This window comes from Frieseomelitta varia, unplaced genomic scaffold (assembly GCF_011392965.1).
Source record: "Frieseomelitta varia isolate USP_RPSP 00005682 unplaced genomic scaffold, Fvar_1.2 scaffold_936, whole genome shotgun sequence".
Lineage (NCBI taxonomy): Eukaryota > Metazoa > Arthropoda > Insecta > Hymenoptera > Apidae > Frieseomelitta > Frieseomelitta varia.
The window spans coordinates 34,250-56,939 of record NW_025110741.1 but is presented as its reverse complement, the minus strand read 5'-3'; the positions used below and the strand labels follow the sequence as shown (position 1 = coordinate 56,939).

Sequence of the window (22,690 nt, the reverse complement as noted above, 5' to 3'; positions counted from 1 at the left end):
GAAGCTACCGGGCAAGGGAGCGCGGCTAAATATTGTCCGGAAATGGTGCGAGAGCAGCAGGGCTGCCACTCGTCTTCTGCCACTGACTGGCAAGTATTGACCGATATCCCGTTCGTGACTGCACGAACCGAGAGAGTTTCCACGATCATCTCGTGAGAGAAAACGCCTGGACTGAGAAACGATCGCGAAAGAAACGATCGTGGATCTGAGGGTCGTGACTCGGGACAAAATCAACGCCACCGTCGGGCGAAATCACGCCGAGTAAGCGCATTACGGCCGGTAATAATTGACACCTGTTTAAAGCAGCCAACTCTCCGCGCTCAAGTTCCCCCTCGATATTCGTTTCAACTAGGCTTTGCCACTTTCCCGTTCTACATTGGCGTATCGTCGCGATTATCAGCTCCGAGGTTCTTTAATTTTTGATCAGACAACCTCTTGACGTACATCGACGCAGATCTACTGACGATCAAAGTTCAAACTCTGTAGCAGAGAAATGAAAACGAAAGGAACAGGAGAAAATTTACAATACGACAGAGGGCACAAGCTTTGATATAAAAGTCAATCGAATCTCTGAAGATACACTATTATAAACACATAAAATTTCCATGAGAAATTCTAAAATTTCTGGTCGTTTCCAACAGAATTTGATAGTTTGTTAAATTTACTCGAAATGAAAGATCAAATGTCATTTATTGGTTGTACCGAGTTTCGTTCAATTCGTATGCCAAAAGGTTAATGTAAGTGCCACGCGGCCGCGCCTCGAACCGTTTTTAAATCCCTCCATCTCCCCAGTTTCCGGTACCTCTGACTCTCCCTCGCGCCGCGCGCCCTCGAAAAGTATTACTCCTCGTTAAATACTCCGCGCGGCGGCGGTGGATATTCCGAGTGGCGTTCCGCAGGAATCCGTAAAAATCTTTCGCCTTGAAAACACTCGATCCTCCTTCTCGCAATTAACCCGATGCCTTCGCTTTTTTCTCCGTTGGGAAACCTCGTTGGATTCGACCCTTCTCCATAAAGAGAAACCAGAAGGAAGACGCACAGGACGAAGAAGTAGAAGAAGAAGAAGAAGAAGAAGAAGAAGAAGAAGAAGTCGATAGAAGGAATTATTCATCAAGCAGCTCGCCTGTGTTTCTTAAGCACAAAGACGAGGGAGTCGTTTGGAATCCATTCAAACAAGGGCCAAGTGTTTCTCGTTACCGGATCACGGCGGGAACCTAACCGAACGTAACCTCGACGGTGACACGAAGATGCGGGTGAAATATCAAGTTGCTGTCGTTTCGCGTCCTACGTACCTGTCACGCGTTTTCAAACTCGTAAGTTGTAAACTTACTTTTTGTCGTGTGAAAATCGAGAGAAAATGAAACGCTGCAATGCAAACGACGCTATTGTACGTGTATACGTTCGAGGCTGAAAAATCGTGAATCTCGAGAGCTAGCTAAGGACGATAATTTAAGTTAATTGTGCCGTTGAAAGAAGCGACGTTTCCATTGAAATGCGGTGTAAGTAGAGCTGAGGGGCGATGAGAAGCGGATGAAGCGTTTGCTAACGAATCGGAACGCCGGAAGGGAGGCGATCTGTTTTTATTATCGGCGCGTGAATCGTGCAATAAACAAACGACGGAAGACAAGACTTGTACATATCAGGGGTTGCTGTCGCGGCGTTTGTGGTTTTGTTCGTAGACAATGTGTCTACAACGTGCGATGATGATACTTTGAAGCAAAATTAATTGCCCAAGAGATCTTGGGATCGTCGACATCGTGCCCTTTGACTGAATCGTCGGAAGAGTTTCAAGGACAGTCGCCCTTCCTCCCGGGGAGGAAGAAACAGCTAAAACAGAAGAAAAGGAAGAGGCTGTCTGAAATATTTAAAAAAAAATAAGGAAAAGGGACGAGACGACGCGCAACAAAGCGCAGGTTATTCCGTGAAAACGCGATAAAGGGGCGAACGAAGTTTCGACGAAACGGACTCATTGTGCCGGTTGTTCTTCCGGAGAAACATAAAGGAAGAAAGTTCTTTTTAGCGGCGATGTTGGCCTTTAGTTTGCCGAGTATACGTAATACGTATATCGAGAGGGCAGTTATTACGGCAACAATGATGCGCGAAATTATCGATCAATGGGAAGTTGATACAAAGAGATCTTCCCTTAGATTACTTTGTTTCCCGGGAATTCCCGACCGGACACGACACATCGCACATCCTCGCGGTATTATCATCATCAACCACCTGCTCTTCTCTTCCCTCTGTTCTCGACCTCACCTTTGAATATACGTCTATATAAGACGCGAGTTTTCGGCGCACCGGCCGTGATCACGCGACCAGCAAACAATATATTATACATAACGTTTCATTTGTACTTCTATTCCCGAAACAACGTGAACCGATCCCATATGGGCTTTCTCTCGGCCTGAGCGCACTCCACGCGAGAAAAGGAAGAACAAGACGTATCCCGTATGTCTGCATGCGTGTATATGTGTGTATCCTCCTTTCAATTCGCCCTCATTAGGTAATTATTCCGACTCCTTTTATGTTCTCCTTCCTTTTTCCTCTCTTCTTTTCTTCCCCCCCCCCCCTCGCTCATCCGCCATTCTTCTCCGCGTGCGTTCGTTTACCTCATTGTTTTCTCGCCTTTCATCGAACGTGCACCGATCACCGGGAGAAGTCTGCGATCACGCAACAGCGTCGTGCCGGTCGCCACGCTCTCCCGCGTTAATTAGCCCCGCAAGGAACCGGCGAGGAGCCAACCGGCATCGGGAACCAACGGCCCAAACGAAACAGCCGTTACGGGCCCGAGGAGCCCGAAGTGGGTTTATACTTCTGGGAAGATGCTCGTAAAGACTGCTTGGCTCTCGTTGGCTCTGTTATTAGCCGCGCATAGTTTGCGACTTGAAACCTCGGCCAAACCTGGACGGAGCTGGATGCGGTACCGGCCGTGGAACCAGAGTGGGGTGGAAGGTAGGGCCCCTCGAGGATATAATCGCGCCACTCTTCCTCGCCTTTCACCCGATACCACTAATCTTTCGTGGCTGCCTACCAGACGCGAGAAAAGGCGGCCGCGCCGGGATTAAAAGGCCACTTGTTTCCTTTGGAACTCTGTTTCCTTCCATCCGCTCGGATTGAGCGATCCCGGGGCGAAAGAATCGGGGGATCGACCGCGAGCGTTTCCTCCGCAGCTTGAGAAAGAGCTGACTCGTTGAATGGAATCTGTCGAGTTTGTCGATCAATCGGGTTCCGAGAGCGTGTCTCTTTTCGTGATGCGCGCGATTTCATCCTTTTTTGCCCCGAGTTTGAAATTAATCCGTCTTCGTCCGGAGCGTGTTGGAGGAGCAACATGTCAAAGAACATTTTACACACGCTCCCGAATCGCTTCGAAATCCGTTCAAACGGCGAGAGCTGAAATATCCGCGGGATTAGACAGTCAAATCGGTAGCTCGTCTCGCATAAAATGACCTCTCCTATTAAAACGCTTGCTGAAATCTCTTTCGATCGATCTCGCCGAAGAGAGACGGAGAAAGGAGAAGGAACCGAAACGAAGTATCGTGAAAAGCGGCAACCGGTGAGAGACAGAAAGCGTGAAAGGAACCGTAGAGCGAACCAAGTCACCCGGGGGTAAGATCATTAGCATCCGTTCGGCTGGAAGAGGGTGAGTCCAGAGGGTGAGAAGTAACGTCCGATCGGCGGCGGCACGCCACTGGGAAAACGGAGAGAAAGAAAGGTCCCGTTGAGCGCCACGCCGCGGGACGAAGGCAATCCCCGTCGGGATGGAGAAGTTTTACGCGGAGATTATCAGGAAGTGGAGCGGACGCCCATGAATACGGAGATCCTGCCCGATAAAAGGACGAAAAAGAAAGTGACGAGGAAAGGAGAGAGAGAGAGAGAGGAGGGGGGAAAAAGGAAGGAAGAAAGAAAGAAAGAAAGAAAGAAGGAAGGAAGGAAGGAAGGAAGGAAGGAAGGAAGGAAGGAAGGACGATAAAAAGAAAATACGAACCAAGGGAAGGTAGCGGTGGATAGTAGAAAGGCGGCGAGAGGGAGCAAGACGGAAGAGGAAGGGGCAAAGTGGGAAAGACAGAGGGCCAGAGGCAGTAGGGAAAGAGTTGGTAACCCAGTGCCGCCAGGAGAGTGCCGGAGCAATGTAGTCGACCACGAATGAGCGTACCAACGGATGGAGAGGCAACACTTTGTAGTTTTAATCGATCCGGTGGGACGGGGGAGAAAGACGGAGCAGCAACCCCCCTTTTCGTGCTCCCTCGGAGCAGAGGGTGAGGAACGGCATGTGCGGCAAGGAACGCGAGGGTGAGGAGGGAAGCGAGCGAGCGAACAAGCGGTGCTAGAGTGAGTGAGAGAGAGAGAGAAAGAGAGAGAGAGAGAAAGAGCGGAACGAAGAGGGTGGCTATCGGCGGAAGAAGGACGTGCCGAAGTGGCCGAGCAACGAGCGAGGAGACGATGGTGCAAGAGGGATGGAAGGAATACCCAGAGAGAGAAAGAGAGAGAGAGAGCGTAGAGACCCACATCCTGCCGACTCCTACAACTTCAACCACCAGCTGGCTACACCTCCTGCCTCCGACCGGGGGCGAGTTATATGTGAAAAGCACGTGGACCTTCGGGAGCAAGAAGGACGGCCGGATTCATTCATTTCCTCGTATATTTCCTGGAAAAGATCCGCACGTACTTTCGTCAATGTCGCCGAGGTTTCAGCCGCTGAGAAACAGGTGGAACCTGGTCCCTGTTCCTTTCCAAACGTTCGATCGTTCGCGTTTCGCGGGGATGATTCGAACTCGCGTGTGGAACAACTCTTCGGCAAAATTCGAAAGACAATTGGACGTTGAAGGAATATTCCTGAAAATGAAAGAGACATCGTGTCTCTCGTTACGATACGCTGATTCTCATTACGAATTGCCAAGGACTAATCGGAGGTTTCGCGATCGATGGATGGACGTCGTCGTGGCCGAGCATGGGACAGCACGTAAAGAAGTACAATAATTTACTGTCAGCTAGCGTGACCGGAGCGCGGTCGAACTCGAAAAGCTCGCTGTCTTCGAGCGATGTTTCGGGCCGAAATGTATTTGTAGCGGAGAGACGCGCCTCCAAGGGTCGAATCACGACAGAATATTGTCGAGGTCGATGTTGGAGAAATTGAGGGGAGAACATTAAAACACCGAGGGTGCGGACAGTAATAGTGGCGCCGACGAGGGTAGCTCGTCGCTCAAAAGGGGTAAAATTTGGACTTAATAAAGGCTGGCTGCGTAGTAACGAAACACGCAGTTATATTTACACGAAATTCGCCGTTCGCGAATATTTTCACGCACGATGAAGATCGTGGGTGGCAAACGCGCGAGTTATGAAATAATTTCCTATCGTCGTACTGCTCTTTGGCTAAATTCTACGGACTTTTCACAAGTTGTTGATGGAAAAATTAGTTTCCAAACGAAATGAGAGATGGTAAACGAGGAGGGACGCCGGTTTTCTGTAATTTCGTCGCTGATTTTCGACGGAAGAAAGTCGGGGAACGACCTGACCTGAAAATTTCGCTGAAAGACGAGTAGCAGGGCAAAGTGTGAAACGAAACGGCCAGTGGTACGAATTTTGCGGTACAGATGGCGGAAATAATTAACTTGTAAGTACGCGGGGCATGTGCCGAGTCAAAGATAAGGTGCGAAAACCATTCGTTATGTATTCAGCTGCGAAGCGACCAGGCCACTCGTCCAGTGGGCAAAAAATTTCAAAAGATTTACATCCTATGGTTGAGCGTAATGCTTGGGATTCGTCGGTCAGATCGACGCTTCAGATTTTAATACATATTTCTTTCCAACTCGTGTCGATCTCTCCTCGCTCGACACGATGAAAATTCAAACCGCACGTTATTTCATTCGCCGATGTTCCGGAGTAAGAGGGAACCGTATCGTTCCCTATTTTCCTCGATGGTCCACCATAAAGCCATCTCGTTCTTCCTCGTCCCCCGATATTTTCCCGATTCCGATTGTTACTTTCTGTTACTCGGACGCCCGATTATTCCAAACAGTCGCGAAAATTTTCAATGCGGGTTCTCCTAATAATTTGTTAGCCACGGTGACTTGTCTCGAAATTCTTTCTCGATCCGTCCGACAGGTCGGTCGAAATTGGCGAACCAGTTGTCCGGTCGTTTCCATCTGGGAGACAGAACGAAACGAAAATGGCGCGCTATCGGCTGGTAGCGTTGCAATTACCAGCCACGGGGTTCATCGCGCCCCTGAAGATAAATGAGACAGTGGATCAACGTCGACAAACTCCGACTTCTCTGTACGACGATTTATCAAAATTAATGACCGCCCAGGCCTACCGGGCCGACCGACCGTACGTGTAATTGGAGTGCATCTGTGACTTGCAATTGGCAGATACTTGAAGAACATGGATGGGACGTGCGTAATTCGCGGCGTGCGTTTCCTTGAAAATTTTCGAGCTACGAATGAAAATGCCGCGGAGTTGTAACAATCTTGGAAAATGCTTAAGAGCGTTTTTCTAATTATATATCATTCCTATATTATTCCTCTATTCGTATCCAGAACGAATATAGAGTGTCGTGCATGCTTTTTTCATTTATGATCACGAAATCTGCTTTCTCGGCCGGCAGACTTTTAAATGAACAAACTTCAAAGAGATTTTGTAAAACTAAATTTCAAATTCTCAAAATCTCTCGCCTTTGTACTCGAAGAACAAGTCCCAGTTAAAATGAAACAAAAACGGAATTCACCCGGATGAATCCCTCTTTTTCGTCGTTGTTCCAACCCCCGCGAAACTAAGGGAACCACCAGTCCGCTAGTAAAACCTCCGTTTCAAATCTGCAAGAAAAATCAGAAGAATCGTGGGTCGTGGAGACCATTCGTCGACTTTCAACTCCCCCCCTGTCACCGATTCCGCAGCCTGCACGTGGATGTGAACCCCCTGCTGTATAAGGAAAGATTCGTCAGACGGACGAGCCCTTAAAATCACATCGTTAGGAGGAGGTTGGTGTCAACCGGTGGTGTCCGTTCGGCGCGGAAGAACCGAAGCGGGTGCCGTGAGATCGGTCCTCGCCGGCAATCGCTCCTCCCGGGCATCCCCGGTCGAAGTACTCTTCAGCCCCGTCGGGCTGATTTGCATCACGGTTACGAGCTCGTTCGAGCTCGTGGTGGTTATATTACAGAGCGAGGGAGAGAGAGTGAGAGTGAGAGAGTGAGAGAGTGAGAGAGAGCGGCAGCAGGTTGTGGAAAAAGGGGGACAGAGGACGCGCGGGTCCCTCTCGCGCGCGCGACGTTCCACCCCCAGAGCAACCTCGCTGGAGGCAGCTCGGACACTCATAACAATCATAACAACGGGATCCTCGCGAGTAACTCGCGGACCACCTCCGCGCATCGGCACCGCCTCCAGTACCGCCTCCGTTACCCCTTCCTGATAAAACGAGCATTGGCTGGCGGCTAGGCGGGAGAGAAGCCACGGCGGGTTGCCTTCCCTCGACTCAACAGCGGGGCCACTACGCAGCCAGACTGCGGACCGTCAGGATTCAGGTCCAAGTTTTCGCGCCGAGCTTCGACCGCGCAACGTGCACACCACGCTGCCAGCGACACACGAGGACGAGACGACGTGCCAAGCCAACGTGATCGAGCCACAGCGAACCACAGTCCCAACCAGCTCGATCCACCAGCTCTTGGATCTCGCGGTCGATCGATCGATCGATCCATCCATCCATCCATCCTGTTCCACGATCTGAGGAGAGGACGACGATTGGAGCCGGGAATCCGATCTGAACCGGAGGATACTAGACGGAAAGCTTCTTGGATCCTGGACACGGGCACACGGGCCGTCGAGTTCGAGAAAGTTTGTGAAATATAATACAAGAAGCCGGTGACTAGCGGAGTGTCGAGTTGGTTCGAGTGTGATCAGGAAATCAGAGCGTAGAGGTGCGTGCGCCGTTCGAATCGGCACGTGGATGAGTTCAAAGATCGACGAAGTTACTGCATCATAGAGACAGAGTCAACGATCTTCCTGACTGTTTGATTGATCGTTGTGATCGACAGTGGTATCCGACAGATAATATCACGCAGTGGAATATAAGTGCGAATCGTCGGTCGTCTGACCACTACGTGCATAGACTACTACTGTGCGTCGTCGCGATCGATCAGCGACCGAGCTTCCGCGGCTTCCTTCCTACCCGGATCTCTGCGAACTCTTCAGCGATCGAAGCCTTGGTGCAGCTTGGCTTCGGCTCCAGCGGAGATTCGAAGACTGTCGAATATATATATATACATATGTATATATATATGTATAAATATATGTATAGATGTATATATATTATCGCGGTGTGAGCGCCACGTGCGGGAGGCACTAAACGCGGCAGGTGCTACGGACAGGTGGTGGGCCGAGTTAATTGCACGGCAATAAACAGTAGACATTCGGCAAGAAAGACTGATCAACGAGCGAAACTCTGTGTGACGTACGTGCGCGCGGACGGGACGGTGTGCGAAAAGACGGTGTGTGTGTGAGTGCACGAGGAGGAAGAAGCCGCTCGTATCATTCCGTTTTCTAACGACCGCGCGTCGCGCCGACGATGCAATAATAAAAGTGACGGCGATACAAGGACTCGGACTCTAATAAACTCCTAATTATAGCCGCTGGTAATTGCGACACGCACGTGACCGTCGCCGTTGTGTTCTCCGAGGTGGAATCGCGCGCGATAAGCACGCTGCGCCGCGCACATCGCCTGACAAATAGAATAATTAAAATCGCATTAAAGCAACGCTCGTCCGCGCGCTTTGTGTCCGGCTCCGTTCGTCCTCGCGTTACACGGCTATCTTCGAAGGTGAACTGACACACACACACTCACACACACAGACACGGGCACGGTTCTTTGGCTAGAGTTGAGAATTTATCCTGCACGACGACGACGACGACGACTACCAGGACTCTCGAAAATTGTCTCGGTGTGAAACGTGTTGTTCTTTCCCTGTAAAAAGATAATTTTACGTACGAAAAAAAAAAAAAAAAAAAAAAAGGGAAGAAGAAAAGAAAAAATAGAAGAGGCATCTGTTCCTTCCGGGACCGGCAGAAACGATCGAGGGAATCGAGTCTCGACGTATTATCGGGCCGTGAGCAATTAACTGTTTGCTTCTTAATCGCTCCTAATTAGTCACAATTACCCGGCGTAATTAAGTAGGCTGATGTCACCGGCGGTCGATGTATTTGTGAATCGTTTGTCCGTCGACGTCGGTCCACCGTCGCCATCCGGGCTGTTGCCTGTCGTCGCTGCTCGTTGGAAAATTACCGGAGGATCGTGAGAGAAGAGAAAGGCACGAGAGAGGAGACGAGACGAGAACGGCGCGGTCGAGGAAAGTCGCCGATCGAGACAGAAAAACCGGAGGTACTTGCGGTCGAGTCCGGTTGGTGTTCGAGAAGAGTCGAGAAGAGAATTTCATACCCGAGGCAAGCACGGCCAAATCCGCCAGACTGGGGAATCACGGCAAGAAGATTCTCAGTTGGTTCGAGCAGGTGGCATCGAGCTGAACAAATAGAGCCAATCAGTCGAGAGAACCTACGTCAGGACGACGTCCCACGTACATCAATCGCAGGTCACCTCAGGTGAGTGTGTCTGTCGTCATTTTTATCCGTTCTCGTGCCTAGACGAAACCGTAGGCGTCAATTAAAAACATCTGTCTCCCTCGATGGTAGATCAGTTTCGTAGAAACTAGAGAAGTATCGTTTGACAGAACGTGGAAATATATCCGATGGTAATCGGAGGTTCACTCGAACAGGAAATTCTCAGATAGACACCGTCCAATTTTACAGATAAGATTACGCTTACGCCGTCGAAACGAGAAAGATAAAAAGCATTGTTTGGTAGGACCAGGTTCGTCTAATAGAAAAGGCCTGTAATCGTGGTAATTGATGGTAGTCGAAAAGAGGAAAGGGGAGTATATGTATGTATATATATGTATATATATATATATATATATTTCCATCAAAATTCGGTTTGCTCGATCCAGCCGTGTATTTATATCTGGCCAGGCAATTGCGAGGCTCGCGAACGATAATCGTTGCCCCGATAGCATGAAGTTAATCTCTGTAATTAAGAAAGTTACTCGGGGGGGCCCCGGCCACGCGGGAATGTTGCTAGCGAGAGATTGAAACTGGCAACGGGTTCCGCGCGCGCGAGCACGCCCGGAGAGACCCGGTGATAATTCCCCGCGGCTACTTAGCTGCGTTCCAATAATTAGGGTGATAATTATGCGCGATCGCGTACGTGCCTGCGTGTCGAGTGTGACCTGAAAATGCTAATTGAAGGATCGGCCAGGCCAGGTGTACGTAACGAGCTGCGTGTTTTCTTAACCTTCGCGTCGTTTCGCGATATAACCGTAAAAATCTCAAGTTTCCGCCAAAGAAACTCTACCGAACGAAGTCGTGGCGCGTGTTTTCGAAATTTACGCAAGGTACGAAGCATTCTGTCGTGTTACTCCGATTATTCCGATTGTCCATCTCCAGGTATACGCGTACTTTCACACGGGGGAAGAAAGAAAAGTATAGGAGAGAGAAATAAACTGACTGAGGGAAGCGTCATCGTGAAATACCAAATGTCTACTGGCGACAGTAGTACGCGCGCCAGCCAGCTCTTCGTTACAACGATTCGATGACTGCCCCCACCGCTCTGGCCGACAACTGCCCTCGACCGTTAAAAAAGAGGCCGGTGTACCGCGCGGTTTCATCGAAATCATCGGCGGAATGACGCCGAGGGGTGAGGGGGGGAGGGGGGTTGGGAGAGGAGGGTGTGAGGGTGGTTGCGCGTACGCGCGGCCCCAAGTGCGTGTCGAACACGCATGCACTCGTCATGAATCCAATTAACCCAGGCGCGCATACGCTGCGCACCAGATATTTTCGATGAAATGACACCGTCAGTGAGACCACGCTGGCCACCGTGGCTGGCACACACGCTTCCCACCGGCCATGTGATTGGAGAGGTAAACAGGAGCACGTGTTGGCAGCGTGACTACCGGCAGGGTGACGCCGCGGGGGTTGAGGGCGGATAGAAAGCGGGTAGGAGGTTGGACGAAGGGTGTGCGGAGTGGACTGTCGGATAGGAAGGGTGTCGAGGGTAGAAAATCAGTGCGAGCAGCCAGAGGGTAGGAGAGAGTTCTTTGCTTGCCGCCTCGGGACCATGGTGAGTCGCTGAAAGAGGTGGAGGAGGCGGAGGAGGAGAGGGTTGGCGGAGGAGGGTTGGCCCGAGAAAGAGGGAGAACGGGGGAGAAAGAGAGGGCACCGCTTTGCTCAACCTGGAAAACGAACGCGAGGGGAACGAAAGGAGAAAGAGGAGGAAAGTGCCGGTTGATGGAGAGTCGAAGGCGGAAAATCCCAAAGGAAGCACTCGACTCGCGATATCGTTGGGACGGTAGTTCTCTCCCGGTGGCTGGCCAAAAGAAAACCCAACCGGCTCTCCCTTATCTGCTGCTCTCTCTCTCTCTCTCTCTCTCTTTCTTTCTCTCTCTGATTCCTTCGCGGTGTTTGCGACACGGTGGTGTCGTAAATTGTTTCGCTTAACCTGGTCTCGGCTGCGAGAGGGAAAAGTCTTTTCCGAACGACTCGAACGATTTTTTTCTAGAGAATGAGAGAAACACCGCAATTTCTCTTTCGTCTGCTTGCTCGCGTTTGCTTTTCCTTAGCTTCGTCTCGAAATTAAAATTGAAAAGAAAACGTTGAATTATCGCGACAATTTCAGCGACACTACAGAGAAAGAAGAGAGTAAGAAACGAAACGTTTTAGGTGGAGGAAAGGAAAAGGAGAGGGGGCGAAGGTATGAATAACACGGATATTGTCCAGGTCAAGAAAAGTAATCGATGCTTCACCCCTTCTTAAATCTTTGCACATTTCTCCTCGTTCCTCCACGTTCATCCACCGCTTCTGTTCTCCTTTTCCCTCGGCTCGCGTCAACCCCCGTTTCCAGCCCCATTCAAGCTCCCTTTTAGCCGATTCAACCCCAGCCGACGATCCGGCGCGCGATAACGTTTCGCTCGACAACTTACCCACTTTCAGCTCTCGCTTTGTAGCCTTGCTCCTCTATTTTCCATTCGGCGCCCTCCATCGATTATTATCGACTCACGAATCATCGCCGCTGAGCAAGTTACGCCGCCGCCGTCTTCGAGCGTCAAATGTGAATCGAGTGTTTCCCACCGTTTTCGTGCTCAAACGCGATATCGCGTATTAATCGTCGGCACATCTTCTCTCTGTTTAGACTCGATTAAGTAATTTTCCTCCATTTGGAGTATCGATTCTCTTCGGCTTTCGAGTTCGATTCGGATCGATCGATTTGTTTGTCCCGAATTATTCCATCGAGCATCGTTTTAAATCGCTTAAATTGGGAATTAATTGCGTTGTTGATTGATATTGATCACGACATCGTGGAATTGTACTTTTTAACATTTACGATCGTCATTATTAGCACGCTTTCGACGCGAGTAGAAGTTGGAATTGATTTATTGACTCCTTCGAAGGTTTCGATATTCGATTATTTCAAAAATACGTCGTAAACACGCTGATTGGCTCCGAAATTGAATCCGCGGCCCAACAGCTGGACAGATTGACAAATTCGCTCGGCGACGCTCAACTTATTCCACCGGAGGAGAAAATACGCAGGAGAAATTACAAACTGCTACCGGTTAGAAACGATTTAAAAAAAAAAAAAAAAGAGCAGAGCGAAGAGCGACTGTACGTTTGTCTGGTCTGTCTAAATAATCCATCGTATTAAATGATGCATCGACGACGCGCGTTTGAAAAACAACGCTCGCGTTTTGCACGAGTGGTTGTTTGAAAGAAGGCAGAGAATCGAATTGTCGGGAGGGTTGGAGGAGATAAGGAACGGGGAGACCCTTTAGCAGTTGAAACTCTTTTCTTCCCTTTTTTTTTTTTTTTTTCTTTCTTCTTCTTCCTTCCCTTTCGAGGGCGAAATCTCGTGCAAGCAATTGGACGACGTGACGCCCTATAGCGCGAGGCGATGCGTGAGGTGTCATTAATTCTAATAATTCATAAAGAAGCACGCACGTGCGTAACGGGGCGGGCAGGCAGGCAGGCCTGCCGAGGGACCAAGCGTGATGCCACCGCGGCACGAGTGTTTTTGTACGCACGATGCTCCTAATAGACCTAATTTGCGTGTAAAAGCACTCCGGAGATTTCCTCGTGCCTCGTCGTCCTATTGAGCGCATCTCCTCGCGTTCGCTGCCGGCAGTGAACGAAGGGTCCCTGCCAAGAATTTTAATTCCTCGAAGAATGGAGGCCCATGTTCCGCTCGTATTTCACGTCCGAACTGATACTTGATTTACACGTCTCGGCCTTTGGGCGGTCAGTTTTGACGCCTTGCTCGTTCGGCTTGACGAAGATGCCGAAAACTCCTCACCCGGGTACCGTCTTTATTTCGAGAGAACACGTCGTAATTTTTCGACGAATCCTTCGATGCCTCGAGCGGTTATTAGTTTCTAAAAATTCGAGCGATCCAGTTAGTAAAACTACAAAGCGCAAAGCGCCAGTTTACAACGCCAGTTCACTTTCCTTGTTGATCGTTGAACAAACACAATCGCTGCGATCGTGAGACGCGGTGTCGAGAGCCTGGCTTGCGATTTCTCGCACTCGATCGAGCGAATACTCGTTGCGATACGCGAGCATCGTCGAACCATTTGGACGGTTAATCCGGCTGAAGTCGGGTGAAAAGAAGGGTCCAATGAACCGAGGCAGCTCGTCTTTGGGCCAGATGTTAATTCCAACGACTCAGCGTGAGCCGCGAAGGCGGGCTCGGTACGTAAATACATCTTCAGCAGGGGGGCACCCATTATAATGGGCATGTGCGGTTAAAGTTCTATTTGTGGTAATTCGGAGTTTAATGCACTCGCGCTCTGATTTAGCCGGCGGGCTGACACTTTTTTTGCCCGGCGCACAACCCCAACGACGCTGGCGCCGTAAAACATGAAATATTCTTCCTGCTGCGGCTCTCTTCTCGATGGCCTCCGCCCGTTTCGCCTACGTGCATCGTAGTCATATCATATTTTCCATCCACCGGTGCCAAAAATTTCACGCCACGTTATCCCATCTTTCTCGTCCCGCTTTTCTCTCGATTGTTCTCGCTCTATTCTATGCTCCGACTTTCGAGAATCAGGACAATTTCTCGGGGAACACGAGCGAAATGCACCGATCTCGCGTGGTCGCCGTGAAAACCAACAGATTCTGCTAGATCAGGTTTGTGAATTTTGTAAGTTTCGCGCCACCGGTTTCAACTCACGCTGGAATATTAAAACATTATCTTTCTCTAATTTCACGCCGTTGTCAGTTTCGAGTCGTCTAAATTTATCTTCGAATCGAGAACCCCTGTTAACGTCACTCGAGGACTTCGAGTGACGTTTTTAGCGCATATTAAAATTCGGTAAAATTCCTGATAGCCGAGGGATAAAACTTCTCGTCGGTGCAAAGAAACTTATTTATTAATGCGAACAATAATTCGTTCGCAAATAACTTTTGTGAACTGACAAGAAGTCCTACTGCGTTTCATCGCGAGAGCGTTCACTGTCGTCAACCACGAGTTTATTTTATGTTTTCCTTCGACCATTTGATTTTCACGAATTAGAGCAGCAAAACATCGGCTCGGAAGTGATTGGCCATCGCCAACTAGCCAACTTCTATAAAATAGGATCCTCGCTGAGAGAAGATTTCGATACCGTACAAATCTACTTAAATTAGCAAAAGCTTGTTCAAGACAGACTCACCTATTCTTCAACAACCGAGTGATGTACGCAGAGGCACCTAACCCGAGTGTCCTTGACATTTTTGTTCGCAAGCAGACGCGAGCAGATTCCCTGGGAAACTCGGACTTGGACGCGTCCGTTCGAACGTCAATTCGGAGATCCAGTTGGATCGCCGATTTATGGGCGAAGATCCGTTGCGTTCACGCACACTCGTCCGGTCGTATCCTCGCCGAGGTGTTCGCATAGCCGCATTAGCAGGCCTGTATACGGTTTAATCCTCGCGTTTCGTGACTCGGGACAAAGCCCCTCGGATTTCTGACGGAATGGTACCGCACGGAACGACCATTACCTCGGCCGGCACTTAGCCGCCGCGCTTACACACATACGCGCGTTAAAGATTAATTCGAATCACTCGATACCGACCTGGCGACCCCCAGGGGGAGGGAACATTACAGTCGACTCGGCTGCATGGTGACCGTGTCCCGTCGTTGTACCCTGTTTTCGAGCGTTCGGCGAGCAAGCACGACGATGATACGAGGGACAAGTATCCTTTCGTCGCTGTGGGATTGCGCTTTCGAGTTACCGAGAGGGCGATCCAGAGCGATCGAGGGTTAAAAGCGGGGTCGAGCCGATGAAAGGAACGAAAAGGCTCGGGTTTGGCACACCGCTGCGTGAAGCCCGATGCCTTCAGATCATGCGAGCGACTCTTTAGGAAGAGATTCGACTCTCTCATTGAATTCGTACTCGACGAGCGGCGAGGGAATTTTGTTGGAAGATCCGAACGATTGTTTGTAAAAGGTCCGGAGAGACGCGATTTTTTTTCAATATTGAATTTATGCATTAAACCATACTTTTTCTTTTTTCTCTCTCTCTCTCTCTTTCTCTCTCTCTCTCTTCTGCAAAGTGTAACTGACAAAGGAGAACTCTGTCATCCGATGCAATATTTTTTTTGTTTTAATCAATCGCTTCGCTCTGAAAGGGGAGTACCGAATCTGTAGAAATAAAACAAAACAAAATGAAAAAAAATAATAATAATAATAATAAAAGAAAAGCACACGAGTATCGCAATAGCCTTTGTCACCCTCGGTCCCGTCCAATCATTTCATACACGGGGAAACGCGTTTCAACCTTCCTTTTTTGCCCGGCCTCTTTAGCATTATGAGCACGGTCAGGCGCCACAAAGCCGCGATTATGCGTTGCCATTAGACCGGTCGATTGATTACGGGATCGTGAAAAAGAAGAGAAAAGAAAGAGCGAAAAGGAACCAGCAAGGACAATGTCGCGATGGGCGGTTGCCAACTGGTCCCGCTGGGATCATTTTATTGGCCGTGTTTCAAGTAGGAGGGTTACCCCGTACGTACTGGCTTCTTCTACTTTCTCCCTCTCTCCTTGTTGTACCTTTTCTCTTCCTTCTACCCCCTCGGCAAATGACCTTGTACCTTCGTCAAACACAGTTCCAACACTTCGCCTTTCCTCGCGATGGCTCGGAGATTTTGGTCCATTTGCCTGCCGCCGAAGACAACCAGCCCTCGATTGGGAACATGATTGTCGTTTAATTCTCGTTGGCAGGTGTTACTCTCGTGATCGAGGGAAGAGATTGCTCGATAACGCATTTCTCTCCGATATTTCTAACCCCAACGCTCTCGCGAATTGAAAGAAGACGTAACGCGATTCTTCCAATCTGGAAGTCGAAGATCGTCGGCGATCGTCTGCGAGGTATTTGGTGGCATGCTCGGCCATATGGCGATTATCCGCGGTTATTTATAGCGGTTGGTGGGCAAGAACGTTCGGTGTAGCTCGGTGGAAGCAGTCCGCGTTTTCACTGTGAATTGGACCGAGCCTAAGATTCTAAAAGCGATCTCTCGTACATACGCGAGTCTCTCTCTCTCTCTTTCTCTTTCTCGTAAATCGAGGCCTGGATTTTGGGGCGGTTTGTACGCACCTCCGTGCAACGCCTGAAGCCAAGGTTCGCCTTGGTGCGGGAAAGAGCGAGCTGGACGCGTGTGCACGCGTAGATTAAAGGAGGACAGGACGATGGATACACGGGCGTAGGTAGGGAAGCTAGCTGGTGGCCAGAGGCGCACGGTTTCTAAACCCACCTTATCTACTATCCCCTATAATAAGCTGCGATCTGAGATCGTATATCCCAGCCAGCCACCTACACACACACACACACACACACACACGCGCACACATCAAGGCACGCACACCGAGAGCGAGGGAAGAAGCCAGTTCAGCGTAGACACGTTCTCCAAACGTTGCTGCATACATACATACATACATACATACATACATACATACATACATACAAGCAGGGAGCAGGGAGGTGAAGTAGTGGCGGTCAGTTCGAAGGAAGGAGCTACCCGCAATTCCCAGCCGCTTGTACGCGGTGTTGTAGGCCACGGAACGCTTGCAATTACAAGCTGGTCAACATATAATTATCCCCAATGACCATAAATTACCGGATTTTTATGCGCAACATTCTTAATTACCCTTTGAATTAACATCAATCAACCCCCTTAATTGTACGCTGCTGCTGCCGGCGTCGCTGACGCTGCCTTCGCTTCTCTCTCTCTCTCTCTCTTTCTCTCTCTTTCACTCGCTATTGGTTGGTCATCTCTTCCCTCCGTTTTCTTGAGCTAGCGCTGCTCGGTTCCTTCTACGCTCTTCGTCTCCCTCGACTCGACTCGGGTAGGACAGCGGTACGATGATAATGCGAAAACACGATACTCGCCCCGAAGCGAGGACAAGAGAAAGAGAGAGAGAGAGAGAGAGAGAGAGAAGAAACAAGGAGGCAAGTAAGGGAGGAGAGGAAGGTTACGAGGGACGAGGAACGGTTGCGTCGACAGTCGCAACGAAATTGGTTCGAGGGTGAGTTTTCAGCGGTTAAACGTCTCTGATCGGTGGCTGCAGCGGCGGGAGAAAGGGGTGGAGGGCCTCGCCACGGGGTTTGTGACGACTCGTCGCATAATGCACGCGTTTTAATTGCCTCCCTAGACACTCGACCGATCCTCGTATCAATGGGTCCCCGTGTTTTAATTGCATATTCGATTACGTGGACTTTCACCGGCTGATCCCGCAATTATCGCTCGAGAAGACATGCCAGGATGCACCCGATGAAAGCGGATACTCGTTGCCCGATCAAGAGAATCAAGTCTCTCTATTTCCCGGAGAAAATTGACCGGACTCGTTGCGCCGCTGCGCCTCTCTCTCTCTCTCTCTCTCTCTCTCTCTTTTCTCTTTTTCTCCGACGTTAAATTTCCAGAGTTTAAGTTTAAGAGGGACGTTGTTCTTTCGCGGAGGTGGACGACTGTACGAGCAGTTTCGTACTGACATTCGTTTCATTCGCGAATTACACGACACGTTTCGTCGTTGATGGCGAATTTTGAAGACCAAGTTCTCTGTTATTGAATCGTTCTGTCTGGTGTGTCAACGTGAGCGTGAAAACTGCGTCAGAATATTTTGCGACACGTCCGATTTTACATTTCATCATCGCGACGGTTTCTTTAAAAAAAAAAAAAAACTCCATTTCTTCAAAAAAAAGAAAAAAAAGAAAGAAACGATTGACAAACGTCGTTCGCAAAAACATTCTTCTTAAATCGATCGTTTACGCGAAACATCAACGATGCGCGTGTAATTGTCGAACAATCGGGTTTGCGATAACGATTAATTTATCCTGGTGCCCTGAGATCGAAACTAGACAGCTTCGAGCTGGGGATCTAGCAATTTTTAAACTTCGCGGCTCAGTGACACATCCGTAGCGATGAACGATCGCAATCACCGTCGATTTCTTTGCCCTCTCCCCCGGTTTCGCAAGGATTCTCTTTCCGTTTCACATATCATGATCGTCAGGGAAGAAGAGACGACTAGCGGGGGGGAGGTGGGTGGGAAGGAGGGGGAGAGGGAGAGAACGAGCGATGCCGATACGCTAATGAAACCGCACTCTCATTAAAGCATCCAAATCGACGATACTAATTGGCTAGCTTTCGGAATACCCGGCATTATACCTCAGGATGCGATATAATAATCGTTGCGGACGAATTCGGGCCGGACAGCCGGTGGTTAAAGCGTCTAGTAATTTCACGGGCACAGCCCTAGAGCGATTAATATGATTCCAACGGGAATTAACGACCGCAAACGGAAAAAAGGGAGGCTCGGCTGACCACAGGCTCGTCGACGAGCGGTCCTCCGACACGAGAGGATCGCTTAAGAAACGAGCAGTTTGCTCTCTTTCAAACGAACGTGAGCGTCGAATTGTGTGAGATCGTGTCGACACGTCTAGAAATAGTATTTATAATTTTCGTAGCGGTCGGGCGACGAACGATTTTTCTGTAGGAATTCTTCGAATACTGTTTGAACGTTCTTTGAAATGTACTTTCCGATTAACTTGTCGGTTGGATCATCCATACGCAATGGTTACGCTCTGCGCAGCCATGAGCCCGAAGATTTCGACAGCGAGGTATCTTTCGATTAATCAGACTCCTTTCTCCAAATTTTCCACGCAGAAGTTCTTCGGCAGGCTGGCACAATTGCTGCAAAGGCTGCAGAATCGTCGTGAAATCGGGCGCCTTTCACCAGCGGTTAAACGTTCGCCTATAAGCTCCCAGAAATTCTCACGAATGATGCAATCCAGCACGTTAATTCACCGATAACGAGACACAAAACCACGGTAATTACGTGTTATGTAGCGCGTGTACGTATGTGCCAAGAACCAGGCACGTTTCGTAGGCTGTGTGTGTCTTTCACGCGATAGACTCTCTCTCTCTCTCTCTCTCTTTCCTCTTTCCTCTCTCTGTTTCGTAGGAAAGAACCTTTATCACGATAGAACGCCGTGAACGTGGGCGGTCTTTAAAAAAAAAAAAAAAATCCCGTCCGAGAAATATTTACACGGGTTGCCATTATAAAACGCCTTTTATGAGGAACAAAGTAGCTGGCGGGCAGAAGGTTCGCCCTTTGACAATAATTTGTCCAGAATAACCGGCTTCACTTTCTCTCTCTCCCTCTCTCTCTCTCTCTCTTTTTCACCCCTCTAGCCCATTCTGCTTCCGCTCGATCATCCATCCAGCCGTTCGTCATAGGCGCACGGCTTTTAAAAAGTGAAGCGCTGGACTCAGGCCAGCGCAAAAATAGAAGCAGATGTTGTTAGTTGCGTTTAGCAAGTACACGAACCGCGGCCTCGACGGATGGATCTCCGAGCTCTCGCCCTCGGGTGAAAAAGGGAGGAAGAAAGCGATCGAGGGAAAGAGGAAGATCCAGCCAAGACGCACGGGAAGAAAGACAAACGAGAACGAAAGCGATAGAAATATAGAAGAAAACGAAGAAGATGGAACAAGGAGGATCAGAGGTTGCCTCGGACCCCTGTCTCGACGGCAGCCTGATCTCATTGCCCTTGAATTCTTACTAACAGGCCTCTTAGATAAAAATAATTAGCCAGATAAATGCGAGGTGTAGCGCGAGGTTTGGCCAGGCTGATTTTATTCTTGAATCCATCGAGGAGCCATGGTCTCTGTCTCTCTCTCTCTCTTTCTCTTTCTCTCCCTCTTTCTCTCCGCTTCGCCCTAACGTTCTCGTCTGGTCCCGATGCCATCGACCAAATGTTTTTACTTTGAAGTCGGCAAGATGAACGGGGGAACCTCCTTCTAATTTCCACTGTCTGCATTCTTAACAGCTGCGCGCAGCACGCCTCGATACGGCTGGCGGGAGTCCCGCGTTTAATTAGTATCGTGTTTATGCGTGTACCGTTCCGCGCCCTTTCAAGTTTCCCGGGGACCGAAGTTTCCAAATCGATCGATCGCGTCGCTGTTTCCGCGCAGTTTTGCGATTTCTTCGCGACATTCAGAAGGGAGGGGGGAGAAGTGACGCGACACTCGAGGCGTAAAGTTCGCGCGTTGTTGTCGCAAGGTGATTTCCTGCTCCGTTTTCTCGAAATCGACGTTTCCTGCGTAATTTTTGGAGATGTCACGAACGTTTTGGAACAATGAAGGGATCTCGGTGGTAAGAATACGTATGATGTTATATGACAAATTGTCGGTGTGGGTGATCAGTATAGGTTAAATGTCGGAGGGATACTCGTTTACATTTTTATGAATTCGGTTAAAGAAACGGAGTACAATAAGAACTTGTTTCGTGCACATTACACATTATAACGAGTATTGTACTTTAAGTAGTTTATGCATCTTTGCATATTGCGTGGATATGATATATGTACACGCGTGACGTACGTTGTATTATACGTTGTGGATCTACACATGTCCTATACACAACATACATACGTACATACGTATATACATATATTCTGTGTACAACTTTGAAATCCAGAATTTATGCAATAAATATATATATAATAAACGTAACAATATATCGCAAGTTAGTTTCCTTAGCCATGCTCCATTACGAGGTTACAATTTCATCCGTTTCATTTATAGCAGCATTTTACTAGTTTAATTTGCATTTACGTATTTTCATTGATAGAAGACAGTTCCATTATATTAATAATATTTTGTTAGGTTTGTTAAAGAAAACGTGTTTCGAAGCATCTTCGGTTCCAGCGCATCGTGCTCCGCGGCGGATGTCAACAACACTTTTTGCCCCACGACCGTGGCACGGATAATTAACTCATTCTCGTAATGTTTTCAACGACCAGTCGAAAACAAAACAAGAGAGCATATAGAGTGCAAGTGCGTGTGTCCTGTTCATAGAATGGAAATATTCAGACCAGTTGTTACAGGAATGTTGAAGCATCTCGTTCGAGTAAGAGAAGTTTTTATAGGTTATGTATCACACTCTGTCACACACTGACGTAACCGTTTTGTCAGAGCGACAGTGTCTTCGCATTTCTGGTTAACTTTGCCGTGGTTGAATTTGCCATCAGAATTTTATATCCTACATTTAAATGTATTACAAATTTTCGTTTCCACGAGCAAACAGTTTTAATATTTTAATATTAAAAAAAAAAAAAATCGTCGTGTATCTCCTCTAAATTTGAAGAATTCTGTCGATAGAAAAATATTGTGCCACAGCGAGGCGTTAAAGCGCAGGGTTTCGTTACCGAAAATTGACTCGTCGGACGGCATCGGATGACACGTTTCGTTCGTCGTCGGACGTCGAAGCGGGGCAAATAATATTCCCGGCATTATGGGATTGGGAAAAGGTGGGAGGGCTGGGGGGGGAGAACGTGCGGGCGGCGATTTCAACTATTAGATCGGTCCTCAGAGAGTTTTGGTCGATTTGCAGATTACGAGTCCCCGGGATGCAAGGCTGACATGGCAGAGGGTTCGGCCGAGGAGGAACAGAGCAGTACCGCTGCGCCCGCTTCCCCGCCAGCTGATCTTCGCACTCTGAACACCCAATTGTCGCCGCCTTATCATCACCAGTCCCATCTCCAACCTCGTCTTCAGCATCTGCAGCATCCCAACATGTTGGCGACCGCCGTGCCGCCCAGGCACAGCCACAGTATGCTGTCTCATCAGGTGAAAACGGAAGCCGAGTTGGACGCGCCCTGCGACGTGCCATTGAATCTGAAGAGCGAGGTAAGTCCCCGTGAATCCTCTATATACGTATACGTCTCTGTATTTCCTCTCTGTCTCTCCCATAGCGCTCGCTCTATGAACTAATGTACCGTGATCGATTAAGACTCGTTCTAATCAACGCGGGAGCAGCCGCCTCGTGAATTTCGCGATGCTCGTTAAACAACGCGACGAATTATACTACGAGGTTTACCCGCCAGGTCGTTCGTCTGGAAGCCGTTCGATTAATAGTTTCAGATATTACAAGAGAACTTGCCGTTAAATGACGACTTTGATTGGAATCCTCTTCTCTCGTTTCTTCGCGATTTCAATTTGAAAGAGTGTTCGGAGTGTTTTTTCTTTCTCCTCTCCCGAGACGTTTCGAGGGTTTGTTATAATTAGAATCTGAAATTTTTCGTTCAATTGTTCGTTTGGAAGAGAGTGATTTTCTACAATTCAATAGTT

General features: G+C 48.9%; 1 protein-coding gene across 1 annotated transcript; it reads left to right on the top strand.

Annotated features, from left to right (window-relative positions):
* Positions 1-7,761: 7,761 nt before the first annotated feature.
* On the top strand, positions 7,762-22,333 carry LOC122537854. The gene is made up of 2 exons (XM_043671464.1): positions 7,762-9,585; positions 21,954-22,333. The coding sequence occupies exon 2, from the start codon at positions 21,983-21,985 to the stop codon at positions 22,331-22,333; it is 351 nt and encodes a 116-aa protein (XP_043527399.1). The 5' UTR covers positions 7,762-9,585; positions 21,954-21,982.
* Positions 22,334-22,690: the final 357 nt, after the last annotated feature.